The following is a 22,991-nucleotide window of genomic DNA, read 5'->3' as shown; positions in this document are numbered from 1 at the left end:
AACAAAAACTTCCAAGTATCATTTGCAAATTGCTCATGCAAATGATATTCAGTAAACTGAATGTATTCTTAAGTATGGAGTAACAGCAGCAGATGCTGCGGCTTACAGAAATGGTGGTTATGCTCTTCCTTCTTATTAAGTCCTCATTATCTCAAAGTATTTTCTCTGCTGAGTCAGCTTCTGATCCCAAAGTGCTCTGCCAGTACAAACCCCACTAAACAGGATTTCTGCTGGAGGCATGCTTTGAGGACTGGCTGGAAACCAGCTTGGCCTTATTCACATGTCTAAGCTCACAATACCGCAAGTTAAGCAGGCTTCTAACAATATTTAATTAACAGAAAACAACTGAATTCCTGTGGTCCATGTTTTAGTCTAGTCAGTTATATTACTGGCACACTCCACAAATGGTCTCTCGCTTATTAGCCGAGGTACAAGTCAAGCTACCAGAATAGTTCCAATGGCACTTACAAAACACTAGATGCAACACAACAAACTTTTTGAGAACTAAGCAGTAGTAGAGTTAGCTACTGAACCTGGTGAAGCATGCTGTGGCCAAGGAGGTCATATAGGTGGGGCCAATGTGGTCACATGGGTGAGACAAAGGAGGTCACATGGGCAGAGACAAGTTGTTCTGGTTTTCTTCCCATCCTCCTACCTTGCAAAGGTGTAGACACAAAAGGATTGCAGTTGTTTAAGTCCTTAATACCTAACTAAACTGAAGTGTTTAACATTGGTTTTAGAAGGGGTTCCTGCTGTCACAATTTCTAGTGTGGGTTAATGTCACAATAACCACACACTACTCAGAAGTCAGCAGCACTAAATTCTATGGGGATGGCTACCAGATAGGACTGAATCCTCAGGTTAGTCTTAAAGGTGCCACATAGAACTGTTAACAAGGTCCTTTCTAAATTTTCAGCATTATGGAAAAAGGTTCCCCCCTACTCCAATTTTTTTCACTTCTATGCCTTCTTTCCAGATTCTGGAGGGCTTTTAAATGGACTAAGGGTGCAGGAGACCAGGGTTAAAGTCGTCACTCATCTATGAAGCTCCCTGGGTGAACTTGGGCTATTCACTGTCAGCCTATGTCTCAGGTTTGTGAGGATAGAATATGTAAGAGGAGAATAATGAATTGATTCATCCCAGAAAAGTTGGTCATGGGCAGGTTGCAGCATGAACAAGTCAATTCTATGGGTTTTGGTGGCTGCCTTAGGGTGCAATCCTAACCATGTTTACTCTGAAATAAGTCCTGTTACATTCAATGGAGTTTACTCCAAGGTAAACAGAGTTGATTTATTGACTGTGTTTACATCACCTCCCCAAACAGGAGTTCTCTGGATTTCTCACAAGCAAAACACAACAGCTAAAAATGTGCATTAAAATCAAAACATCATTAATGTGCAATTTAAAACATTGTTAAAAGTAGACTTCAGGTTAATACTTTCCCAAGAATATACATGTCAACATACAGACGCTATACATAACACAGGACAACATGAAAAGAGTCTGAAATGTGCTTTTTAGCTTTAAGTGATTTTTGAGTCGGGATGGGAGTGAAAAGGCTGTGGGGAGGAAAGACTGAAAGAAAGGGTGGGCTGGGAGGGACAGGGCCTGAGCACTCATAGGAGTTAAGGCAGGAATGAAATCCAGCATCCTACCCAAGCCATTTCTTTGGGGCAGAATTGCTTGTTACAGGGGTGTGACCAGCTAGTAGTGATTGTCTAAGCAGAGATGGGCAGAAGCATTTAAGAAGGCCCTCAGTCAGTGGAAATGTATTAATAATGACTGTGGGTGACAAGAGAAAGACTGGACTATGGCTCTGGAGATTTTGGGGGGCTCTTGGAAGGGTTATGCGCCACTTTGCCCAACAGAGGAGCCTCCCCTGTGAACAGGCCAATTACAAAAATAGACCAAGAATAGACCATGTTGACAAAACCATAATATTTATTAAAATTATACTGAAAGACACTGGAGGATTTACTGTAGTATACCAGTTCACCTGTTTGTGAACCAAACAGATGCTAATAATTTGGTGTGGCTTAAGTAGACCAAATAAGATAATTCAGTCAATTATTAAGTGTCCTTGTAGCAAGTGGAATGTCAGATCTAAGTAACACCAATAGTAATGGTTTCTAGAGTGCATACAACTATGAGGAACTTCTATCTAAATTAATACCCAGTTCAATCAAAGAGTATTAAATTGTGTTCCTGTCACCAATGTGCCTTTTGATCTTCAACACTGTTCATTTCCAAAAATCAGATCACATAGCCAAGCGCAACTACAAGATAGATATACAGAAATCGCTCCTTCTTTGTTTATTATTTGTGAAATGCTGTAGCTCTTTTGATTGCTGTTACAAATCTATTATTATAACTAATATATTTCTTTATTTTTTTCAGTTGTAGCAAGTTTTATCATCCTACATTGGGCTGGGGCAACAAAAAAAGGAGCAGGTATGTTTCTTATGGAGAATATTTCCATTATCTAGAGTATTTCAAATTATTCAAGCCTTTAAGGCATAAACTGGGTTTATATTTATGTTTTTATTCAGCTTAGTGATTTTCTTTTAATGTTTGCATCCTTGACAACTAAAAATGATTATGGAACTTCAAAACAAAAACAAAAAAACTTAGGCCTACTTAAGGCTTAAATAATAATTAAAAACATAGTAAACAAGATTCCTTATTTACAGATAGTATGGATAGTGGCCATACTGATCAGTTTATTTAATGCTGGTCTGAAGTAAGGAAAGTCCAGGACACAGGAAGAAACAAGAGCACCTTTTAAGAAAGGAAAGGAAAAGGAAATGATTAGCTGATAGCCATAAAATACCTGGGGAAAGTAAATCTGTGGTGGCTACATTTATAAAATCAGTGAATCACAGATCTGGAAAATGCAGAAAGCAACGTAGCCCTGTCCCCAAGGATAAGGTACAACTTATGATGTCACTAAAATTCATGTTTCCTGGCTTGTAACCTGGAAGGCTTGTATTGTCCCCCTCAAATATAAAGTGAGTATTACATCCATGAGAGTTCTTGTCTGACTTGGAAATACAAATTCAGCCACAAGAACAGAGAGTGTTCTTTAAATTTAAATCTATTCATAGTCAAGTATAATAAAAAAATAACAGCCCATTGTAGTCCAGTCATATATCAATCTAATATAGTGTACCCAACACTGTTTTGCCCATTTAGAATTTTCAGGTGATGGTAGGGAATGCGGGAGATTTTTCTGAGAGCTCTCTAAAAATACTTGTACTGTAATTAGTGATCTATTCTTAAATTATTACTGTTGTTATTTGTTTCATTTCTATAGTGCTTTATACTTTTAAGAAGAAGAAGAATCTCAAAGCAGTTTGCAACACATTAAAACATCAAATAAAACAATCCAGAACAAAACATTACTGAAGAAAGTTAAATATATAGTATACATTCAAAACAACATAATCAACAGAAAACTAAAACGTTATCTTAAAATTTTCAAACTAAAACACTACCCTTTCACCTCCACTCTCCCATTTTATTCATTTGTATCCCACTTCGCTTGAAAAAACAATGGTGGCATGTGCGGGTCTCCCTTTCCCCATTTTATCCTCACAATGCTTCTGTGAGGTAGGATAGGCTGAGAGGCAGTGATTGGCCCATCGTCACCCAAATGAGTTTCTTGTCTGAGTGGGAATCTGAATTCTAGTTTTTCAGGCCCTAGTCTAACGGTTGTACGATACAGAAATGTTCCTGTCTAGCAGGATTTCTACCCAATGTGAGCAGTTGCAAGGATGCGCAGAGCCCCAAGTCTAACCAAAACTCTTTTACTTACTTACGCAGCATTCCAATATAACTCTTTCACAAGTACCATTGCACACAGACATATTGTGCTACCATCATCCTGTCCCTTTTAGATGTGGTAGTCCCTGTTGCCCTGAAGGGATAAACTGAGTTACGCAGAGAGAGAGAGAGAGAGAGTGAAGTACACAGCGATAACAGCAAGAACCTTTATCGAACTAACAGAACTGAACCACAGGGGCAAAGCAACTGCTTGTATACATTTCTGAAGGCCTGGGCCACGTGATTGGCTGTCTAAACTCCCAAGCTGCGAATCATGACTCGCAGTTTAAGGGCCAATGCAGAGGCCCAATTCCTGAAATGTTCTGTGATTGCATATCATGTATTCAGGGGCTCTGAATCCTTAGTCCAGGCTCAGGCTCAGGCAAACACAGGCCGCTGAATACATAACAGAGAGGAAAAAGCAACTCAGGACAGATTAATAGAAATCACAAGATCTCCTTCATAAATGTAGCCATCTGCCTATGCAGCTTGAAAGACAGTAAGTCTCACAGTCCCTCCCAATCCAGCCCAAGAAATTGGGGCACAATTACTTTAAAAATTTTTTGACTTCTTCTTTTTTTAAAGACCATGATTTTAATTTTAAATTTTATATTTTTGTAAACTTAGAGGCTTGTTTGTTTGTTTTTTTACAATCAAACAGTAATTACATTTTGTTAAATGCAGAGAAAAACGAATGAATAGTTGAAATACTCTGTTATTCCAGTATCCATTGCTGTCTATGGAAAAGTCTCCCTGTCTATCTAATGAGTTCACTTTCACCATTATAGGCAGCAACTCTGGAGCATGGCTTCAATGCAAAGGATGTATTTTGTGAGATGGAATATAGGAAAGGGAGTAAGAATTCTTTCCCTCTTCTTTAAATGTATTGTTGTGATTTTTTGGGGGGCATTATATTTAGAGCCTTCTAACCCCTGGATCCAATAAGTATTAAAATATAAGCCAGGCTAGCTTCCTGATGAGGTGTTTGGTCTGGTTGATGGGCCAATAAGAGGAACAGAGGAAAGGGCTTGTGTGCCAGATGGCAAATGAATGGGTAGGGGGCCCTCTCTCAACTCACGAATAGTTAGAGTTGAAGGCAGAGAGTTTGGAGTGATGCGGGCTAGAAGCAAAGCAGCAAGCTGAAAATAAAGTGTCAGAGAATTGTTTGAATCCAAGGCTGTGGCTATGGGAGAAACAAGACCCTTTTGGGGTGTTAATGCTGTGAAGCCCTCCATCATAGGTTCAGATTGTATATATGTATATAAACCATATATTATAAAGACACCACAGTCTCCACTGTGACTCATTCTGAAGGAAACGCAAATTCTGGGTAAGCACCTGGAACCCCTGGAATCTTACACTGCTCGGAGATTGGGGTGGCATGCAACAATATTGTGCCCATTGTAACCTTCACCAGAGCCTTGGGTTCTAGAATGCTTCCTCTCCCACCTGCTTGTGTAATTCTTGTGAAGGGAGATCCTATGGCACATATATTTGACAGCTGAGTTTCTAAGCATATTCATCTGCAGCTGTAGTGGAAAACTGCCATAGACTAAAAAATGAACAAGATGGTAATAGGACCCATGGTATTTATATATATATATATAAAACCAGTACTAAGGTGTAAGCTACATCTGCTATCATTATTGTAATCTTTTCCCCCCCAGAAAAGCAAACCACGTCAGAAGGACAAAAGACAGTACAGTGTGGAACGTGGACAAAATACCCAGAAGGAGGCATCTTCACTTCTCCCAATTACCCCAACAAATATCCTCCTGAGAGAGAGTGTGTCTACATTATAGAAGGTGATTACCCAAGTCCTTCATTCTTAAATTACACTTTTTTCATAATTAATGTATCTTCTTCTGTAATATCTACCTTTGGATAATGACAGTTTGGTCAAACGTGGCTGCAATCCTATACACACCCAGGAGCAGGTCCCATTGAATGCTATTAGGCTTACTTCTGAGTACACACACACACACAGTACACTGACTACACACACGCTTCTGAGATACACACAGGCCTGTGTTGCAAAAAAAGCAGTGCTTTGGTTGTATTTATTTTTAATTAAAGACTTAATAAAGCGGGAGGGGGTTTATTGGTAGAGGAAAATAGCCATCTTCTTGGACCTCGGTCATTACTATGCTTTCACAGCCTATTATAAAAGAAAAGAAAAGCTATATTATGGCAACTGTTGGCTTTGTCTCAGCCTCGTCTTTCTTTCTCTGCCTGAAGATAGTAAGAGAGCACTGGAAACTGCCATATTCAAACAATTTACACAGTCAAGGACATATAGTACCATGCAATGGCAGCTTCCAATCTGTTACTCACTCTCTTTTGGCCAGCAGAGAGTACTGCTAAAATAAAAAGATTAAACACTGAGAGTAACAGCTGCTATACTTCATTTCCAGTAGGTGATACATGGAATGGCAATATACTTACTAGTCTTTCTCATCTCTCTTGTTGCCTTATTGACAGATTTAAAAAAATATTGAGTCTAAAATGCTAGTTTATCAATATAAATTGCTTTTTAAAAAGAAAAGAAAGAGTATCACTGTTTGTAAGAAGAGTATCTCTTATTTCCTGGGGCCAGTCTGGAAATGACTGATTATAGTGATCTACAAATAGATGAACAGAACTAGGCGTATTGGGAAAACAGAAGTATCAACAAATGATAGAATGAATTCTGAGAACACGGATCACTCCTGATGCCTATTGTCCAAGTCCCCACATTGTTCAAAAAATTTAAAAATCCTGTAGAGTAAATGAAGCAACTGATAATTCAGTTTTTCTATATTATAATTCTTTCTTAAGGTAAGCCACCATTTAGGGCCCTCATAAGCTGGCTTCCAAAAAAGAAGCCATACAATTCAAATCAAACAACATAAATAAGTCAACCATCATTAAATTAATAACATGTATTTAAACTTAAATCTAAGAAAATGCATCATGAATAGCTCAGTAATAAACTGTCTGCACGAGATATGATGCAAGATTTGTATGCTTTACACATCATCAGGAAAGCTGAGGCAATATGTTAGTTGTAATATCTTTCTATATAATAAACGTGAGTGACTGCCAGGGTTTTAAGTTTCAGAATACAAGAAACTAATCAGTAGGCCCTCAGGCTGAGACTGTTTTAAAAGAAGAGTCTGAAAGCTTTCAGCTTGCTTCAGTGGAGATGAAGATCATATGATTACCTAGATATTTATGCCTGGAGGAAGTAAAGTTTATAAACAGACAAAAAAAACAACAACAAACCCAAGTAGTGATTAATCTACATTTCTTCTGTAATGGGAGTCTTGGGAATAGGGAAATACTTAGATCAAGGGTGAGAAATTGTATACAGTACAATAATTGCAGTGCTGCATAAGACCAGTGGTCCATCTGGCACCCAATTTTGTTTAACCACAGTGGCCTGAAAGAGATTTCAGGTCACATGAAGGGACAAACAGTTTTATCTAAGATTTGGTGTTAATCTGTAGTTAGGGGTAGGCTGTTGTTCTAAACATAAGAGGTTGCAGTTTTAGCTTCAGTGGCCAAAAGGCACTGACAGACTTGTCCACCATGACATTCCAAAATTCCAAAATTTTGGCATTCACAGCATCTCCAGTCACCCTTGAGCTCTGATTGGGAGACATCAGTTTCCATATCTAAAGTCCAAGTACCATGATATGATGAGTACCTTATTTTACCCTTTGACTTTGCCAAGCCCAATAATCAAGGACCGTTTTTTTCATTCCGAAAGTTACCATTCACACACTATAGAACTTGAACCTATAACAGACAGACTAGAGAGCATGAACAATTTAGAAACCATATCTCATACCCCTGCTTCAACTCTAGTAATTATCATCATTATTATCATTATTTACCCCTTCCTTTGGTTAAATAATGCACTTGACATTTTACTTCTTTTAATGCAGATTTTTGAGTACACCATGTTTTGAACATTCCTCAGATGATTAGGGTAAATTAGGATATATAATTTCATATTCATCTTATATAAAGCCCAATGGACAGCATTGCATTGATCTTATTAGATGAAGGTCTGGTGGTGTGTGTGTGTGTGTGAGAGAGAGAGAGAGAGAGTGTGTGTGTTTAGAAATATTCCTGAAAGAAAAACTGTGCAATACACAAAATTGCAAGATGGTAATTGAATGGAAGTTATCATTTCCCATAAATAGTGTGGTATTAAGGCCAATACTGAATGCTGAATGTGGCTGGGTTTTTATGTTGTAAAAGACATAATATGCCTAGATTCAGGGCAATTTTACACAGTTCTTGGCAGCATATTCAGGTTTGCCACCAAGTGTACCAACAGGGAGCTGCAGCCACATGTGTTTGTGTGATACAGGCCTTTGATGCTTCTAGACAGAAAGCATCTTAGTTGTACTAGGAAAAATATGTAACATGTGTAGTGGACCTTTTCCCTACAAAAAATGGGGAAAGAAATGTAGGGTTGTATCATTCAGAATATTTTATGTATGCTTGGTCATTCTTTTCCACTTAAATTCTTGTTTGTTATCATAAACAGTGAATGCTTTAAAACTGCAGTAGCAGCCACAAATTAAACCTTCCACTCTTCACATTTCTATAATGTGGATGAGCTTGATGTATTGGGCTTCATGTACTATAAGCCATGCAAAATTAGCAGCAGCATTCCATTGAAGACCATCTCCATTTTTGTAAAGCTAATAACATTTTTCTTCTTCCTTTGTAACACTATCTGTGTTGAAGAGCAATGATATTTTGCTGTTCCAAAGCACATCTATATAATTATCTGCTTGAGTAATAATATTCACTAATTCCATTCACATTCCTTGTATTCATAATGCATTCTTCAAAGCCAGCAGAGAATATCCGTTTGAAAGAAAAATGACCCTAGCTTCCTCTGTTCAATTGCTGAGCAACTGGAGATATCAAGGATTATTCCAATCCATTAGTAGGGAACCAGCTCACATTTATGAAGGGGAGATTTTTAGATCAATCTCTCCTTTCCAGACATTCTGTTAAACTGAAACAGATTTTTTGCTTAGCTTCAGCTGTCAGCTACATGAAATTACAGGCTGGTAAGAATTAAAGCCTTAATTGTATGGGGCTATTTCACTGCAACTGTTCCTCTGCTTCTAGTTAGAACCCAAAGCCTTTTTAAGCAGATGTAAAACCTCAAGATGGCACTTGTATAAGATAATTAGATGAAAAAGATGACAAGACATGCAAGCATTAAGCAGTCTTTCCCATGTTATTAGAAGTCTTTGAAGAAAGGTAATTAGAACCTAAATTAAAAAGATTGCTAAGAGTTCAAGTAGTAAAAGCTCATCACAGAATGGCTGCACTATATAGCCTTTAAATTTTGTAGCAACATTTCCTTGCATCTTAGGCTTTTACTTTTGGTACAGAACTCAGCCCCCTGACCCCTAAAAAAAAAGGAACTTAAATAGACTTTCTCAGCCACAGCAAACTATATCAGCCAATAATATGTCTGCTTGAGGCCATGCAGCTCTTACTTTCTTCCTCTTCTCTCACCAAAGTTATGGAGAAACAACAATAAGGTACAATGCAAGTAAGGTGCAATTACAATTGGTTCTTTTGTAACCTCTGTGGTTGTTAGCACATGAGCAGCTCAATATCATCCTGAACTGCAAGTATTGTATTACAAGCAGAAACATCCACTGCAGTAGCAACTGCAGGATCCTATGAGAGACAAACTAGGGAAAGTTGGACAGCTCTTTCAACTATTGCTTAAATAAAGAAAAGAAAACTGCTTGCTTAAGCTTTCAGCTAGAGCAGCCAACTTGTGATTTTAAAAAGTGCCTGATCTCTGGGTGCAGCCATGGCCAGAGTTAGAAAGTGCTTGATCTGTGACAGATCAGGCAGCAGAGTCTGGTGGTTTTGTAAGGCCAGGAGAGAAGCATCAGAGGTCCAAGACCAAGTGCCACCCCCACTTATAAAAGCTACAGATAGTTAAAGGCCAAAAGCCTGGTTACAGAGGGAAGTTTTTGCCCCTAAAGATATAGAGTGATGGCACTGGGTAGCCTCTTTGGGAAAAGCATTCTACAAAGGGAGTCACAACAGAAAACGGCTCATTCTTGTGTTGCCACTGTCCAGAATTCTCATGGAAGGGGGCTCACAAAGAACGGCCTCAGATGATGAGTGCAGGGTCAAAGTTGGTTCATATGTTGGTAGTCCTCTCACAGCTGAGGGTGTATACACTGTGGTATTTTCTGTTTTATTAAATAAGCTGCCACTGTAAACTTGAAGTTAATGTTTTAGAGTAGACAACTTGAGTAGCCATCCACTGAGATGTGTTGTGTTGTCAAGGCGAAATGCAATCTTTCATGCTGTACCTGCTCACTTTAAATGGAATAAAAAATAAATACAGTCATACCTCGGGATAAATGCGCTTCAGGTTGAACGCTTTCAGGTTGCGCTCTGTGGCGACCCAGAAGTAACGGAGCGCATTACTTCTGGGTTTCGCCGCTCGCGAATGCTCAGGTGGTCAAAATGACGTCATGCGCAGAAGCGGCGAAACGCAGCCCACACATGCACAGTCGCACTGTCGCGTCTTACGTTCTGTTCAGGATGCAAATGGGGCTCTGGAACGGATCCTGTTCACATCCCGAAGTACCACTGTAAATTGTTTGTGTATTTTGTGCCCAGGGTCTCCAATTCATTGAAGGTGAAGTGCTAGAATTCTAATGCTGTTGCCATCAATGCAACATAATTCTAGTCCATTGCACTGATGGCAACAGGATTAGAATCAACTGTGATTTTTGTATTTGTGTCTACTGTAGAATACCACACATGTATTTTGCACTCTAAGATTTTTAAAAAGTGACCACTTTTTGGCATATGACAACTTACAGATCATCTGTGCAAAATCCATGCTGTGTTAGAATTTTCCTGATGGGACCTTAAATAAGTCTGTTTCCGAGCCTGAACTAAAAACAACAAAACCTGAAGTATTGTCTTGTGGATTCACCTGCATGCACACCAGAAGATTGAAATAGAAGTATACATGAAGACCAGGAAACAAACAGTCAAAAATCATCTGAAAAGAAAAGGATACTTAGCTCAATCACATTTTGTTGGAAAAGAGACTTTGGCTGGATTTTCTGGCAAGATAACTTTTATTTTAGATTTAGGCGATGAAGAGATAAAGTTTTCTAAAACAGGGAATTTAATTCTGTTTCTTGTTTTTAATTTGTCATGTGACCCCATTCTCTGGCAAAGGGCATAGGAAGCTCTTAAATAATCCTTTGAGCCATCACATAGTGCTTCTCCGGAGCTCAATCTATTTTGTTAATCCAAAGCATGGCTATGAGGTGAATGGCTGCATAGTTTAAACATTCCTACAGGGTGAACCATAAAACGCAGGGGTTAAAATCTGTAATATATTAATTTCTATTTTTTAAAAAGCCTCGTGGGCTATAGTCCAACTCACACTAACTTTGGATTCACTTAATAGGGCTTACTTCTGAGAGGACATGTGCAGAGTTCTGGTGTTAATGTAGTTGTTAAAGATAGAAGATGAAACCTGAACAACTCCAGGAGTTAAAGTGAAACATTTACATAATGTGTATAATTAATTAGTGCTTCAGTATCTTAATTCATTTTGCTATTGTCAGTACCATTTACCATGAAGGAGTTGGTGGTATGCCCCCTGATCAGGAAGACCTCCCTGGATCCAGAAGTGTTCAACATCTATTGCCCAGTGGACAAGGTGGCAGACCAGCTTCAGACAAGTTAGCTTCAATCATGGCACTGAAACTGCCTTGGAGATTTGGGAGGGGGCAGTGTGACCCTGCTCATTCTCCTCATTGATTTTTGATACTGTTGACCATGGTATCCTTTTGGAGCATCTCAGGGGGTTGTAGGTCAGTGGTTCCCCTCCTACCTCCAGGGCTGTTTTCATAAAGTAGCTATAGGATGGTAGTGTTCAGTGCCATTGGAGTTGTCCTGTGGTGTTCCCTATGCTATTTAACATCTATAGGAAGCCTCTGGGAGCTGTCACTATGAGATTTGGAGTGAAGTGTCATCAATACACTTTGTGTATTGATGATCCCCAGCTCTGTCTCTCTGCTTCAAATGAATCAGGAGAACCAGCTGAGGTGTTGGACCAGCGCTTGGAAGCAGGGGTGGGTTGGATGTAGACCAATAAACTGAATCCTGAAAAGACATAGGTGTTATGTGTCCCAAATTCTCATGTCTAAGTAGTGGAGAAAGGGCCTGCCTGGGATGGGATTGCATTCAGATGGAAGGGGCAGATTCACAGTTTTGGAGGGTTCTTGGATTCAACAGTCACTGGAGACTCAGGTAGTCTCAGTGGCTAGGAATGAATTTTTTCAGCTCCAGAAGGTTGGTCAGTAGTGGCCCCTGCTGGACAGAGATGACCTGGGCAATGTATTCCATGCTCTGGCAACTTTCAGATTGGATTAGTCACAGGGGTCAGCAAACTTTTTCAGCAGGGGGCCGGTCCACTATCCCTCAGACCTTGTTGGGGGCCAGACTATATTTTGAAGGGGAAAAAATGAATGAATTCCTATGCCCCACAAATAACCCGGAGATGCATTTTAAATATAAGGACACATTCTACTCATGTAAAAACACACTGATTCCTGAACCATCCATGGGCCAGATTTAGAAGGTGATTGGGCCAGATCTGGCCCCTGGGCCTTAGTTTGCCTACCCATGAATTAGTGTAATACATACTACATGGGGCTGCCTTAGAGATGACTTAGGACCTTCTATTGGACCAAACTTCAGCAGCCAGATTGGTGTCTGGGGTTCCCTTCAGATTTCATATAACCCCTGTTTTAAAACAGCTGCATTGGGTGCCAGTTGATTTCTGGGCCCAATTTCTGGTGCTCACATTAAAGCCCTAAATGATTCAGGCTGCAAATACCTGAAAGACACCCTGAGAAGACATCCTTTGAGCTTTTTCTTTTTGTATTACATCTGTCTTTAACTTTCTGGTGTGAAATTCCAATTCTTCATTATTTAGGAAGTCAGAATAGATGCTGAAAATTATAATTGATTCAGAAATTTCTGCACCAAAGCACTTTGGTGACATAGGGCAAGATACAGCAAAACTGTTGCATGTGCGAAATGAGATCTGCTTGTGCAATGGGACGTTCCCTCCTTCTCCTTCCTCTGTGCCCTCTAAACCCAGAACAGGTTTAGGGTATGTGTAGGAGGAGCTAGTATTCCTGTTGAACAAGTCGAACTTGTTCCCTGCATGCATGTCCCACAACAGAGACAGCTACAACTTACCACTTTCTGAAGCAGTTACTACTAGATTTGGGCAGGCAGGTGGGTGGCAGATTACAAAACAGATTTGGAAATTGCTTCGTTTGTACATGTCTGTTTTATGGTAGTATTTTATTTCATTCATAAGTATCAGCATGTCTGTTGCTACATAGAATGAAGGACTAGGCCTTCATATATGAGCATTGCCCTTATTCCTTATTAGGAGCCCTGCTATAGAGGCAGATGGGACTCATCAGCCTGAGATGGTAGCCCATCTAGAAGAAAGAAAGCTCTGATCCTAAACCTCCGCTGCCTTGCAGGATATCTTTGAGAGAAGAAAGTCTAGGGAGTAAACCCTACACAAATCCAGAGTGGAGACCCTAAGACAGTTGGATGGTGCCTTGTACATCTCCTACTCACAACACCTGCAGCCAAGCTGGTGCCAAATGTATTTCTCTGCTTTCCTTTGGACCACATCAGCAAGGCCAAGAGGTGGGCCTTGTCATCTGGGGAGCTCAGGACCTACATACATACTGCCCAGGCTTGTGTCCTGGGGATGTCACTTCAGTGCTGGAAATGCAGCAGTTTGACTGCATCCTCGGAGGCACACTCCATTTTCTCTTGAGACAGGTGGATGCCAACAACTGTAGAATCATTGCCCAGAGTTATGCTTAGAGTTCCATTCACCTTTACAGGAATTCTGAGGACCACTTCCTATAGCAGGTGCCTCTTCTCTGCTTTGTAAAAGCTCACTAGAGAAGTTGCTCTGCTGTTATGAGAAGAGCTCAAGCAAGTACAAGGTCATGAACAGAAAGCTTTGGGTACACAAAGATTTAGGTTCTTAGTTTCCTGATGGTCATATTATAAGATGCCAAGTGTTGTCCCAGAACATAAAATCCAGTAGGGTTTTAAAAAACAAAACAAACAAAAACAAAATAGAGTTTCATAGGAAAATCAACAGATCCTGCAAATTAATAATGTGAAATGTATTTTGCCTACTCCAAACATTGTAGCTTCTGAACATAAACTAAGTTACTTTTCCTTAAAAAACAAACAAACCCTAAGGATATATTGTGTCGAATAGTTGACAGACAGACTCTGCACTTGAAAGCAAACATAGACTATAAAATTAATGGTTTTGTTTTAATTTAAATTTCAGCTGCCCCAAGACAGTGTATTGAGTTACACTTTGATGAAAAATATTCCATAGAGCCTTCGTGGGAGTGTAAATTTGATCATATTGAAGTGCGGGATGGACCTTTTGGATTTTCCCCAATAATTGGTCGTTTCTGTGGACAACAAAACCCACCTAAAATAAAATCCAGTGGTAGATTCCTGTGGATTAAATTTTTTGCTGATGGTGAACTTGAATCTTTGGGATTTTCTGCACGATACAATTTTACACCTGGTGAGTATAACCTCTAATTATTTTGGAGGAAATATTTTGGTATTTATACTGAGTGGAATTTGGTGATATAATGACATAGCATGGTTTTAATATTAAGGCTGTGGCTGTATTCAGACATAACATAAAGTCATGGTTTGCTCAGGAAACTGTGAACTATCTCACAAACAAGCAAACAAGCCATGGGTTGTTTCTCCAAAGCTTAGTTTGTTTTCCAGTTGGTCTTGTACAAGTACTTTTGTACCTTGGCAAGTGTTTGGGGTGCGGTGGCCAAACCATGATTGAAAAAGGCTGTTGTGTTTATGCATAATGCCAAACCATAGTTTAAAACAAGTGATGATTCATAAACTAAGAAGAAACCACAACCTCACTTGTAGCTTGTTGGTAAAAAAGAGACTGTGGTCACTTTGTTGGGTGCACTTTCAAACAAACCACACTTGGGCTAACAGTGTGTGCATTGGCCAACCAATTGGGCAAAGTTGAAAGATATAACTTAAACAGATAGTTTTAATGGAAATAGAAATATGTGTGTTCTCCTTTCCTTTTTAAAAAACAGAAAACAGCACTTTTTCTGAATTTATTCTTGGCTTTCTACAGTGCATTTTTTAATACACACCATTTCTGTTTATTGCTATAGAGTGGCTTATAATGGTTGAAAAAGCTGTAATCATCTTCCTTGAATGATGAAAATGTTGGATAATGTAACTATATTTTTCATGCAGGGAATATTATGATCACACAATAGCTAAGTTGGTTCAAACTTTTCACCACATGTTGGCTCTCGCCATAATAGCATCTTTATTGTGTGCAAGAAGGATGGAAGTTGCACACAATAAGCTTAGTCACTTGGTGAACAGATTATTGTTAGGCTTATTAGAGTTTACCTAATGCCTTTATGCTGTTGATAGTAGAATAAGTGCACTAATGCACTCCATACAACAAAAGTGGAAATATGTCATTAGTTTGTTTTAAAATGATTTCAACAGAATAGCATTTGAACATTACTAGTAAAAATATTTTGTATTGCTACTTATGCTGTTCCTATTTCTTTTGAACATTGCCTTTTATAAAGGCAGAATCTGCTGGAGTAATTTCCCCCTTTCTGTCTATTAAAGTAAAATGTTTTGCCAAAGGATTCTGAGATCCAAAGAATAGCATGCATTCAATTAAGTGCCTCCATGAAAGATTTTCCTAATCTTAATTGCTGTGGTCCAATTATGCCTTTTGTCAAATCATCTGGTTTAATTTGTGAGGCTAAAATGGAGATTTGCAGTCAAGTTTAGTACTGAAGTATTTCCCCATCTCATTATATATATTTTAAAGTTTATTTTAATTTGTGCACTGCAATCAGACTGCAGTGCAGCAACTTTCAAAGGACTGAATGGCATTCCGTAGGTTTATGGAGGAATAAGTGGGAATTTATGGAGGTTTTGTAGATTTATGGAGGAATATTGTTTGTTCTGAGAGGGATATGCTTTTGATCATTTATGCTATTTTATAAGTTCTTTTAGTTATTTAATCTATAGCACCTGCCACAAATACCAGGTTTGCACTTAGGTATTTTTCAACTGTCCACACATGACTAGGATGTTTAAGGGTACCTAATTTATTAGGGTGTTAAAAGATACCTAATCTTAATTATGTATCATTACTTGACTGAGCACCAGTCATTTAGACCTTTCAAGTACCTTTCTTATTAATCAGTCCAACAACCTGCATCTCAGCAGGGATCGAAAAGGACCTCATAGCAATAGTAAATAGTGGCAATTGAATGTGCCTCTGCATTGGCACATTGAAGACTCCCTGGAGAAGACACTGATGCTGGGAAAGATGGAGGGCACAAGGAGAAGGGGGCGACAGAGGACGAGATGGTTGGATAGTGTTTTCGAGGTTACCAGCATGAGTTTGACCAAACTGCGGGAGGTAGTGGAAGACAGAGGTGCCTGGCGTGCTCTGGTCCATGGGGTCACGAAGAGTCGGACACGACTAAACGACTAAACAACAACAACAACAACTGCATTGGCACTACAGGTTGCCAAATCCAGCTGCATCTAAGACAACTCTGTTTAGCACTCCAGTCTGGCAGCCTCCATCAAAAAAGTGTGTCCAGTTTTTGCGCACAAGTGAATTCAGAGTCGAGAAATTCATAAGAGGAACTAGAAAGCTTCCCCACGTTATGAGTTGGGTCCATATTATTCTGAAATTGGATGCAGTTCATAATGTGGCTTGTCCACACTGCTAGCCGACTCTGCCCCATAGAGTTGCCATATTTTGAAAAGCAAAAAAGAGGGCACATTTGCCAACTTCTACTTTTAACTATGGGTCACTGTGGCAACTCTCATTTTACATACCCATGAAAAAGAGGACATGTCCTGGAAAAAAGAGGGCATATGGCAACCCTGTGGGGAATTATCATTGAGAAGGGTGAGGTGCTATTGGTGGTAAGGAAGAGTTGATAGAGACAAAATAGTAGACCTTGATTGGCAAAGATGCTTACAACATGCTCAGGAACAACCTTTCCTTCCAGGGATCATGGTACTGTATAGTACAAATCCCATTTCCCTGTCTTATTTGTTGCCAGGAAGAACTCTTTTATACCTACCAAACACTCCCTACACTGTCAGTTACCACCACCTTCTCCTTCTCAAGGGCAACTGTCTCCCCACTGACCTTGGGGCAGAAGCCTGAAGTAGGAGGGATACCTAATAATGGGATGGATCAAAGATTGGGTTGAACAGGAGCAGTTCTACACTGTTTTGAAGGCATGCATAGCAGCTGTGGTGGATCAAACTCTTCATATGGTGCACAAGAACCATAGCCACTGAGTATGGGTGGAAAGTAGATCCAGTTGTAGTCAGTAACTAGGTGGGGCAACACATTTGTTTTTCTTTGTTTCCAAGTGAGGAAGTTGAAACTAAAAGTCAATTTATAAGTAGCAGGAGCATAGAAACAAAATTATGGGAGTCCTCGTGATTATGGGACTCCTCGTGTTTATAAAGGTGTGTAGTATGAATGCACACAGTAATATTTGATTAAAGCAGCCTGAGTCACAGCAATAGCAATTGAATGCATCACTGAGCGAAATATTAATTGTAAATGCTTTAAGTCAGCCTATGACTTAAACTTCTGCATTTTGGGCGAGTGTTTTCGTTCAGTCTTTTGCATTTTCCCATTTCTAGGTTCTGTATAAGTTTCTCCTTAAATCCCCAGATAGTAGTGATCTGCCTGCAATTACAATTTAAATGCTTATATATCCTTAAAAATGGTTTCAGGGACTATCTGCTGAATTGTCTCTCTGGGTGTGAACTTTATTTTGGCTTACACAGCACAAGTAAACGATCTCTTTATACAAGTAGTTAGTTCTTCCACGATATCTACTTGCCAGCACTTTATGTACAAAAAAGGATAAAGAGCTGCAAGAAAGAACTAGTGATTGATCCAAATATTATTGGAGCACAGCTCAGAAGGTGCATATAGGTAGATTTGCATGCTCACTTCAATATGAAGCAAGCATTTCTGTCGCTGCCTTCCTCCTGTACAATCACACACAACCCCCGCTCTTGCTTTTGCTGTTCTGACAGCAGAGAAAGTGAAGGGGAATCAGTCTCTCTCGTCCTTTCTAATACATTGCCATGCTGTAATGGCTGTGTGCCACACGCAGAGAGTGCTGAGAAATCAGTAGTGGTGTGTGCAGTGGTGCAGAGCTGCCCTCTTGACATTGGAGTGACAAGGTCATGAGTATGTGGTTGCACCAGTGGGACCATTGCCACTCGTGTACCCAGATGGTGCACCTTTTCCATCACCTACCCTGTCCAGGTAAGCAGCAGGGACACCAATGTTGGGAATGTGGCTGAATGGCTATGGAGCTACTGTGAGAAATTATGCATATCAATAACACTCGAAAAACCTTGTTGCCAGGAATTAATTTAATTTGGCATGCAGCCACAGGAACAGGAACGGGGGCAGGGAGGATAGACTTCCCTCCTTCCTCTTACCATTGCTACCAAAGCAAATTAAAGATCAGTGAAAATGAGAAAGGACTTGGTAGAAGGCAAGTAAGCAAATGGGTGGGTGAGCGGGCTGCTGGATGTTCAGCATTAGGGATCACCCCACTGTGTTTAGTTACATAATTGTGGGCACAACAGACTCTGAAATAGACTTGGGATATGATGTGAAACAACTGGTATATTTTGGGTGAAGCCATTTAATTTTTAAGCCAAATTCTGTCTTTGATTAGATCACTAGAAAGAACTAAGGAGCTTCACCTAAGGCAGGAGTGGGTAACCTGTGATTCTCCAGTTGCTGGACTGCAAGTCAGCCACAGCCAATATGGCCCAGGTGTGCTGCAGGTGTGCCTAGAGGAAGCAGTAATCTGGACCCATTCCAGTCATCTTTCAAGTTTGGTTTTAGCACTGAAGCAACCTGGGTCACCCTGATTAATGACCTTTGTTGGGGAAGATATAGGGCATATGGTTCTCCTTGACCTCTCATCATGTTTTGACACCATTAACCATGGTATCCTTCTGGAGTGACTCAGGGACATAGGAATTGCAGGCACTGTATTATAGTAATTTTGCTCCAACTTGCAGGGTCAGCACCACAAAGTAGTATGAGATGGTTGCTCAGTTCCATGGCTTTCACACTGTGGGACACCACAAGGTCAATTCTGTCTGTATGCTAGTCACCATCTACATGAAATTGTTGGGACTTATCATCCAGTAATTTGGAGCATGGTGTCATTAATATGCTGATGACACACATCTCTCTGTGTCTGAATCAGGAAAGGCTGTGAAAATATTGAATTGGTGTGTGTGGGTCGTTTCTATGTCTGGGAATTAGGTGGATGACATTTTCTGGGATGGTTGTATTCCACCTGACAGAATAGGTTCATGGTCTGGGAGTCCTGGATTCCAAGTTGCCACTTGGCTTCTTTGACTAGGGGTGCTTATGCCCAGCTTAGGCTAATTTCCCAGCTACAGCTGTTCTGGACAAGGGTATCCTAAAATAGAGCTGGAACAGATTGAAGGTGTTAAAATTGAGGTTTGGAGCGAAGCAGAAGCAATAGGTCAGCAGAAGGCTGGTGAAAGAATGCAGGAGCTAAACTGAGGGATGCAGATTTATAAGTATTTGGCTTGGTTAGGGAAACAGTCTAGTCTGGGTTTAGCTGGAGGAATTTTTCCTTCTTACTTTCAATTCACCTTTTATGTACACATAGTTCCATTACCACCATGCAACAGTGCTCTAAGTGAACCAGGTATACGAACCAGTTTTATTTACAATGGCCTGATCTCTGCAGTTATGCCCTACTTTTTGTAGGAGAAAAGTTGCCCAAATAGTATCACCAAATGTTTGGGCCTCCATATGTGAAATTCACATTTTGTGTGGAGGGGAGAGAAGGGTGGACAGTACCAGTTGGCGGGGTGCTGTTGCTTATCCGACCTCTTGTCAGCATTGTCCCTGTGACATGCTGGGAAGGGTGAGTTACTGTGGTGACAATCCAGGAGTTCTGCTAGTGTGTTTGCACTCCACCATCCTTGCATTTGATTCAGCCTTCCCCTTCACCCTTCTGGTATGCCACAGCAACAATGGTGACAGACGGTCAGGTAATCAGTGCTCCACCAGGCTCCACCAAGCGCAACAGGGGAAGGGTATGCCATTGTAATACAGGCCCAGTAAATATGTGAAATAATCTATCTGCCTGTGTGGAAACTGATAATTATTTCTTATTTTCATTGATGTCAGGCTTGTATGATGCTGATAGATATTTCAGACTGATTCTGATCTGGATTAGCTTGATGTCAGCCATCGCACAGTGTATGCATTTTATTTTGCTAATACTTTAGCATTTGTCCTGTCTGGAAGTATTAGAGGAAATGATGTTGTTGGGATATTTGTTGAAGTTACCTCTACTTTCGGAAGGTGGCCCACTGGTATGGGCATTTTGTCTTGTTGCAATAATTTCCTCCCAAATGGCATGGAATTCAGTTTTCTTCTGTCTACACAGACAGATGTTTTGAAGGCATCTGTTGCTCAGAGCCATTTTCTGCAGTGAGTCAATTTTGTAGTGCAGCAGACAGTGGAGATCCAGACAGAGTGAGGCTGTGCTCTAAGCTGATCACTCTTATTCATCTGGAATAATCAGATTTCTTTTTATCTTGGTTTCTCCCTCTTGGAATCTGCAAGGCTGTGGCCTCAGATGGCACATTATTATTCTCAATTCCATCAGTTGGTGGAAACCATCTGTGTTTCTGTTTGGCTTCATTGATGTGAATGTCAGCATACTGTATAGTCAACTATATTGCCTTTCATCAGAAACGAAAAGATATGTGGAACATATGAACAACAGCAGGCTTAACTGCTGGGAAATCATAGGAATATAAGCAAACATGTATGCTCCTGAGGACTTGCAAAGCATTTAGGAAATTCTAGAGATTTTGAGCTTTGGATCTTCAAATTTTACATCTTAGGATCAGTGACAGTATTATGATCCTTTTGGCTCTAAACCCAAAACCTGTAATGTTTGAACAACAATGAAATAATATGTAAACTGTAAGAATGTGAACAAATAAGTGCACAAATAAATTTTGAACTGTAGTTTTGAAAAAAAGCTGAGCTCATCTGAAATTACAAACATGACTGGACAGCAATATTTAAGGAAGGAAGGAAGGAAGGAAGGAAGGAAGGAAGGAAGGAAGGAAGGAAGGTTGATTTTGTGGCAAGCCAGCCTTTTCCTGTGATTGCATTTCCTCCCACATTTAACACCAGCAAGTTCAAGCCAGGCATTTGAAGACAGAGAAGTTGTTACAAGGTTTATTTCTGAATCTTAGTTTCTTTTCTCATAACAAAAGAGGGGGGGGGGAGGTTGTGTTTTTAGCTTTTTATAAACAGAGCTACTCAGAAGGTGCGGAACTCCCTGATACAGCTCAACACATCTTGTTAATATTACGATCTGATTCAGGAAAGTGGGAGTCTGACTTGAATCACCCCGATTTGCATCATTATTCAGAGAACTCACCGGGGCAGTTCACACACTTACTAGTGCCTGGGCTGGCACCATCCCTAGGCTAAGGCTTCTATCCCAGGAAGGTCATGTTGTCACTACCACATTGCCAGTCCCTGTTGAGGTGTTCCATGGCCTCTGCTGAATCAAGGGGAGCAGTGACATTGTCTGCACCTTTTGTGCATGCATGGAGTGCATTGCAGAATCTATTCTAGATGCCTTATAGCTTTGGGAGTGCAGAATAAGTTCATTTGTCCTCATCCAAACCCTTTTGGAGTTGAACCTTCATGGTAATGTTCCTCTGAGTAATAAGAAAAGTAAGACTGTGATTATAGGACATTTTTTGGTTTGTTATTCATCCAGGGAATATTCATTACCTTTGCAAATGTGTGTTGCGTTTCTATGGGTCTGAATTATGATATTCTGAAGGTGAGACGTATACATATTTAGCTCATATTTGCCCATGTAGTAAGGAGCAGCTTGTTCTGATGTCACATCATCCAGTGCTTGACATGTGCTGCAGTTATCCTTTCTGCCAGGTCATCCTTCCCCTGACTTGGGCGCTTGCTACAGAAAAGCTGTCACTGCATTATCCCGGATTAATGTTATAGGGCCAATGGGTGCTGCATGATGGGGCACCCATGTGGTGTATTAAGGGCAAATGGTATCCGTTTATGCTGTAGAATGTCTGAGAGCAGCCTACCACTGACAAAATGCCACACACTGTACTTTTGTACTAGAATCCTTCTTCTCATCCGTAGATGCTCCTGGACCGAATTGACTCTAGTAATAGGATCAGGACCTTTAATTTATGCACACATACATACACCTTTATGTTGTGCCTTGATTATTTCTATATTTGAAGCCTTTTGCTTCTTTTGCTGCATTTTCGTAATATTGGCTGTATGTGGCTTGTGTGATAACCAAATTGTGTTTCGATGCATATTTATTTATTAAGAGGTTTTTTACAAAAAATAAAATAAATAACACTGTGATTGATGCAACTACATACCCCCCCCCCCCGTTTCTTCCATTACATTGAAGTTCTTGCTAAATTTCAGATTTTTAAAAAATGGTTTCACATGAAAGAAGGGGAAATGGCTTTAGTGGATCTAAATGAACTTCAAACCTTACTGAGTTGTTTATTGGGTGACTAGACGCGCGCGCGCACACACACACACACACACACACACAGCCCAGCAGTGGTTTTCATCTCCCCCTGGCCCTCTCACTCTGGCCAGGTTGTTATTGTTTTAATTTGTGAGCATTAGCATTAACAGAGGGCTTTTGTGCCAGACTTTGTGCCAGAGGTGCTCAGACCAAACCACAGGAATTGTTCTGCACACTGAAATGGTACCTGGAACCCATCCATGTACAGGAAAGTTCATTGAGAATGCTCATTGGGTGACAGCCAATGACACTTATCCAATTGCACAACAGATTTCTGTTTGCACGGTGGGACTTCTCTTTCCCTTATAGTGCTCCATCCCATGCCCCAAAATCTTCTCT

The 22,991-nt window shown here is 40.2% G+C and overlaps 1 protein-coding gene across 1 annotated transcript in view; it reads left to right on the top strand.

Moving 5' to 3' along the window:
- NETO1 (neuropilin and tolloid like 1) overlaps nt 1-22,991 on the top strand; it is a 101,959-nt gene that overhangs the window by 6,476 nt on the left and 72,492 nt on the right. Inside the window, exons 2-4 of the mRNA XM_077933195.1 lie at nt 2,398-2,451; nt 5,490-5,627; nt 14,237-14,485. Coding sequence (XP_077789321.1) covers nt 2,398-2,451; nt 5,490-5,627; nt 14,237-14,485 — 441 coding nt within the window. The remainder of the gene's footprint in view (nt 1-2,397; nt 2,452-5,489; nt 5,628-14,236; nt 14,486-22,991) is intronic.

Source organism: Podarcis muralis, chromosome 8 (assembly GCF_964188315.1).
Source record: "Podarcis muralis chromosome 8, rPodMur119.hap1.1, whole genome shotgun sequence".
Classification (NCBI taxonomy): Eukaryota; Metazoa; Chordata; class Lepidosauria; order Squamata; family Lacertidae; genus Podarcis; species Podarcis muralis.
The sequence above is the reverse complement of the archived record's forward strand: the minus strand, read 5'-3'. Positions and strand labels throughout refer to the sequence as shown.